The sequence below is a fragment of the Rutidosis leptorrhynchoides genome, chromosome 9, assembly GCF_046630445.1.
Source record: "Rutidosis leptorrhynchoides isolate AG116_Rl617_1_P2 chromosome 9, CSIRO_AGI_Rlap_v1, whole genome shotgun sequence".
NCBI classification, from domain to species: domain Eukaryota; kingdom Viridiplantae; phylum Streptophyta; class Magnoliopsida; order Asterales; family Asteraceae; genus Rutidosis; species Rutidosis leptorrhynchoides.
Genome location: NC_092341.1, coordinates 18874613 through 18880859, shown reverse-complemented (window position 1 = coordinate 18880859; position 6247 = coordinate 18874613). Strand labels below are relative to the sequence as shown.

Sequence of the window (6247 nt, the reverse complement as noted above, 5' to 3'; positions counted from 1 at the left end):
CTAATGAACAGGGCGTCTTAAAGGGTGTGCGGGTATAGGCAGTCGGACAAGGTCGAAATTTTAGAGGTCCCTAAATTTTTAAAAGATATGTTATATATGTATATAAATCTGTTTCACAAATATAATATTAAATTTGATATTTTACGTATAATGAGATGACGACTAGTTAAGAATAAAATACTTTTCTATGGTTGTTTTGCACACTTTTTATTAATGATGATAGTTTTTAGAATTATTCTTGGTTGTACAATTGAGTCATATCTCTTGCAAAAATCGCAACTTGAGGAGTACATGGGTTTTTAGGGGGTAACCGGAAACTCGGGTGTAACTTGATGTAGACCAAGTTTGATCTTGACCGATTAGGACCGACTTTCCGAGTAATCCCGAGTTGAGTTTTGGGAACAAAGGATCTGGCTTTTTTGTTGATTGCAATATAGACATTTATACGTTTCTGGTTATGATGGAACTTTGTCATTTTGAGCGCCGCGTGATCATTATATAAGATTCGTTAACCATTCATTCGGCATTGTTAGTTTTATTGAAGCCGGACACGGTAGGCAACTACTTCACTTAGGTAATAGATCTTTATATTGTTGATTTGGTTATCACTATATATAACATAAGTTTCTGTATGTTATAAAGTGGGCCTTTTTTGTTCATATGTTAATGCAGATGATTATTATAACATGTGTTACATTTTCAAAAGAAATAGCCACTGAGCTATCAAGATCAGTTAAAAGACCTCTGATTTTAAGTCCCCGTCATCTGAGTCACTGTCTTTGATCGTACTGGACCTTCATCTATCACTCCACTCGCGTTTGTCAAAACAGTTGTAGTTATCATATGAACTTGGAGCAACTCGAGAAAACCCGGCCAATTTACCACTTCAATGCTCAGTGAACCCAATGATTCCATTCAAAGTTGCGCGAAAATAGAGTCCCATTGAACAATTGGTGTAAATATATGCCCATCTCTACCTGTAAAAACAGAGATAAAGCAATATGATAGAAAATTAATAAGACAATCAAATTTTCCTAATAGGGGTGCGAGTTGGGTAACATGTCAAGATGGGTAATTTTCATACAGCTAGCCCGTTAATCCTTTTGTTGATGCGTTTTTTTTTTTTTTTACTTTGTGGATAACCAATGTGTTAAATTGCGATCATAAACACCATACTGACATACACAATACATGATACCTTTCAACCCGCATGACCACTTTTCATTTCTGCTAATTTCAGAATTTTGCCATTTGACTCAAAACAACTCATTTACTCAAAACTTAATCAAAATTGGCATCTTTAGTTAATAAATACAATAAAAACCTGCAGTAGAGATTGTAAACCGAGAATTTAACATATAAATCACCATAAACCCTATACCGAAAAAATTAAAAAGAAATGATCTTATATGAACCTACAACTTAAGAGAATTTTAAGTGGATACAATTATTGGCACCTTGAACTGAAATACACATCGGCATATATACGTGTCATGGGACCGTATAAGAAAAACAACTCATCTACTCAAAACCTAATCAAAATTTTGCGTTATCAAGAAAACTTACGAAGTACTTTTTATGGAGCTTAATGTGCATCATCTTCATCGATCTTGCCAACTGCATCAAGTATAGATGAGTATGTAATAGCATCATATTCAAACCCTAATGACTTCATCTCTCCCATTAATCTTGCAGCCTCTTCAAACAAACCAGCATGACTTAAACACCCAAGAAGAGTATTATAACTAACACCATCCGGCTTTATTTTCGACCGTTTCATTTTTTCAAACATAACCATAGCCCGTTGTGGGCCACCACTCTTAGCTAATCCATTCAGAATTATATTATGTGAATTTACATCCGCCGCACACCCATTTTCTTCCATTTCCCTCATCAAGGAATAAGCTTTATCTATCAAACCCTCTCGTACCATCCCAGACATAAGCGCGTTGTACGCATAAACGTCTGGGACGGACCCCGTTTTCTTGATTTCTTCAAAAAGATCGATTGCTTCATCCAACCGTCCACATTTTCCAAAATTTCTAATCATAACAGCATACACCCGAGAGCTAGATGACCCACAATTTTCCCTTAATTCTTGAAACAACTCGTTTGCAGCTTCGTAACGTTTTGCTTTTCCAAGACTATTAATCAAGCTACAATATGCAGCCGGACAAGGCGGAAAACCCTTTTCGTCCATTTCTTCAAGTAGCAACAACGCTTTCTCGACTCTATTCGTTTTACAAAAACCGTCAATCATAATAGAATAAGTAAACGAGCTAGGGACAATCCCACTTGCCTTCATTTTCTCAAATAACAAAAAAGCTTCATAAGATGAAGATTTAGAATCAAAAAGCGCCTTAATCATTGTATTATAAGTCACTACATTAGGTTCACAATTAACCAACTTCATCTCCTCAAATACCTTCTTAGCATCTACTAAACGACCCGCCCGACCCAATATGTTAATCACATTGTTTATAAGAACAACGTCCGGTTTAAACCCTTGTTTTACCATATCGACATAAATCCCGTACGCTTCTTCTATCTTCCCCGCTTTCGCTAGCCCTCTTATTAACTCCGTGTAAGTATAAACGGTGGGCCCACATCCCTTATCTTTCATTTCAGCTACTAAAGTTAACGCCTTTTCTATTCTACCTGCTTTAAAATGTATACCTAATAACGTTGTGTAAATTTTAGCATTAGGGTGAAACCCGTTTTCCTTCATTTCATCAAATAACCTTATAGCATGGTTATCATGACCCAACTTAGCAAAAGCCGACATTAAGGCACTATACGTTACAGTATCAGGAAAACAATTACCTTCATTACACATCTCGTTATAAAGATCAAACACCTTATCAGCATGATTTTCTTTCATTAACATCAAGATAACAGAGTTATACGTACTTGCAGTCGGCTTGCATTTTCGACCTTTAACTTGATAAAACAACGAAAGGGCTTTGTTAACCATTTTAGCCTTACCTAATAGTCTTACAATTTCTGATAAATCCTTCGGATCGATAACAACAGACATTCGTACCATTTCTTGAATCATCTTCCACATATCGCCATACGATCCACAATCAGATAAACAACAAATTAAAGCCATATAAGTAGTGGCATCGTGTTCAAAATGCCGTCTCTTTCCAGCCCATTTGAAAAACTGCATTTTAACATTAATGTCTACATCGATATTCAAAACCTCGCGAACTAATCGATGATCTACTCTTAATTTAAGTACCTCTAAAGCCTTTTCGGCATCAGGGCCCCACTTAAATATCTTTAAAATCCTAATAAACCTCTCATCTAACACCCTTGATGCACTACCTTTACGTAATGTTCTTTGATTAGCACCCAAGTTTCTCGTGTCTTCTCTTGGAGCCGATAACCGGAACATTTGAACAATTTCATTTTCTGTTAAGAAACAAATAAAAAAAAAAAAACCCTTTTTAATAAAAGATTGAAACTTTTTTACTTATCACGTAAATTAACAACATCCCCTGCTCAAATTAGCATTTAGAAACAAAATAAATGAACAAGGCAAGTTTCTTTCTCTGGGAGCTGATAACCGGAACATTTGAACAATTTCTTTTTCTGTTAAGAAACAAATAAAAATTACCCCCTTTTAATTAAAGATTGAAACTTTTTTACATATCGTGTAAATTAACAACACAACCTGCTCAAATTAGCATTTGGGAACAATTCAAACAAAAGAAATGAACAAGGCAAGTTTTTTGTATCTTCTCTGGGAGCCTATAACCGGAACATTTGAACAATTTCATTTTTTGTTAAGAAACAAAAAAATATTCCCCCTTTTTAATTAAAGATTGAAACTTTTTTACTTGTCATGTAGATTAAGAACATGCCCTGCTCAAATTAGCATTTGGGAACAATTCAAACAAAAGAAAATGAACAAAAATCCCCCTTTTTAATTAAAGATTGGAACTTTTTTACTTATCTTGTAAATCAACAACATGCCCTGCTCAAATTGCCATTTGGGAACAATTCAAACAAAAGAAAATGAACAAAAAATTTATTAAATAGATACTAAACTGAGTAAAACAAGAAGAACGCAGAGTACCTGTTTGTTTAATTCTGTCAGACAGAAATGGCATTGTAGATATTGATCGACGTGAGGCAATTGACTTGACTGTCATCTTTATCATCACTTCACATTAATATCTGAGCTTCAAACGGAGTAATTTAGGGTTTTTTTGCAGGAAAAATTTACACACGGAAATAGTCCCTACGCCGGCGTCGCAAAATTTCACTCCGGACGTCAACTGTGCTTTAGGTTTTTTCTTTTTTTCCTTTCTGTAGAGTAGGACCTACTCAAATAGTGATGGCAAAACAATTACCCCAAACCGAATATTTTTAGCCTTGGGTGGAACCGGTTAAATGAGTGGAGGGCTACTTATTACAAATGGTTTTTACCTAGATAAATAACGGACCTCGCGTTATCGTAGTTCCATTTACATAGACGATACATAATTCATGTCAGTAACGCCATAATATGTTATACACAAAACAGCTGAGCTATGTATGTTTACGTACTCCGTGCATAGCGACGGTTTGGACTAATGGTGTTACTTATAACCAGTATTTTTTTAAATTTTGGATGTAACACAAAACTTTTTCATTCTCGGTGGTTAAATTAAATGGCTTGTACTATTATTTTTTGAATTAAAGTATAACTCGTGAGTTTAATTTTTAAAAATTTGTTAGTTATTTCATCAAGAAAAAGGTATTCGGGATACTGCTTATGTATAATTAATATTAATATTAGCAATAATTATATTTGCATTTCATAGATTTTGAGGACTTAAACTGTAAATTCAAATAACTTTCATATATATTGCTAAAAAGAAAGTTTTGTTAGTAGTGCGTCGAAACTTCATTTCGAACATAATTTGTTACGCTTAGTTCGTAAAATTATTTAGAGTTAAACGGGAATGTCGGTGAGACCTAACCCGCAGCGAACAAAAAGATAAATTCGTTCATAAATTTTAGTGGGTTTTATTTGGTAGTTTATTTATTAAATAGAGAATTTACATTTTATACCTCTAAATTTATCTTTTATATACCTGAAATATTACAATTAGTATCCAAATTTTAGGTAGGTGAACTGTAAATTTGACGGGAAAAAAGATAAAATGTCTTTTTTGCCAAAGTGATGAATCAAATGACACACTTGGCTGTACCTAATAGTATGTATATAAATTTTTTCGCGAGTCCGAACTTAGGGGTGGTTTTAGACACAAGCTCGGTTACTCGGCTCGTATACTCGAAAAAAAAACTGAGTCCGTATACATGCACGTAAACTCGATTACTCGGTCCGTATACCCGATTACCCGACCCATATATGGTATACCCGAAAAAATATTCAGATACCCGTATAAAAAACCCAAAACTCGATACTTCTTAATTAAATTGCTGCCCGAATACCCTTGAAGAAACTTGTTTACCGTTACTTAGTAACTAAATGAGGACCTGACAGCCTCCGGGTTTGAGAGAGGTTTTTCTAATCGGGTTCGGTTTACTTAAACCCTGCTCGATGTCATCCCTACTCAAATCTGAAGTTCAAATAAAGTGGAAAATGTAAACCCAGCCCCATGTGACGGTCTCGGGGTTTGAGACAGGAGAGTGGCCCAGTGTTGAGTTCGAAGTTAATTTCAAAATTTTGCAATATGATACATCGAGGAGAACGCCGTCCGGGATTGGCGGAACGCCGAACTCCCAGCGTCGAAAGACGAACTGCGAAAAAACGGTATCACTCTTGGTTCGTGTGTGTACATACGTAGTTTGTAAAAAAAAACTATATTCGAGGGTTAATCGTTCGGGCTCTTGGAAGGATTAATTGGAAATTCGGGAATTAATCGGATGTTAACTAAACCAATCTCTTTTTTAATTTATTTTTTATTAAACATTAAATTATGAGCATTATCTTTCCTACTTTCAAAAACAAGTCCCTCTATGACCGTATAACCACTACCAACATTCAATCTAAGTCATCCATTTGAGGTAATAGCTAGCAAATAATCTACATTAGCTAAGCATCGCGTAAAAAATATAAAATACCCTCGTATTTAGTAGTGTCTAAAAACATCAACGAGTCAATAAACTCCAGAGAATTGCTCCAAATACCTAATCCCTCCGAATACCTAGTCCTTCCTACTCATTTCAATTTTCCTCTTTCGATCGTTCAAACTACACCAATTATACGACCGTTAACTACAATCAAATG

General features: G+C 35.0%; 1 protein-coding gene across 2 annotated transcripts; it reads right to left on the bottom strand.

The window, feature by feature from the left end:
- Positions 1-647: 647 nt before the first annotated feature.
- Positions 648-4289, bottom strand: LOC139866737 (pentatricopeptide repeat-containing protein At3g16010). Of its 2 annotated transcripts, XM_071855027.1 has the most exons (4): positions 4085-4289; positions 2824-3417; positions 1567-2676; positions 648-977 (listed from the first exon to the last, which is right to left on the bottom strand). In XM_071855027.1, the coding sequence occupies exons 1-3, from the start codon at positions 4167-4169 to the stop codon at positions 1586-1588; spliced, it is 1770 nt and encodes a 589-aa protein (XP_071711128.1). In that variant the 5' UTR covers positions 4170-4289; the 3' UTR covers positions 648-977; positions 1567-1585. The 2 variants fall into 2 exon arrangements, with proteins under 2 accessions (XP_071711128.1, XP_071711127.1); XM_071855026.1 differs by having other exon boundaries at positions 1567-3417.
- Positions 4290-6247: the final 1958 nt, after the last annotated feature.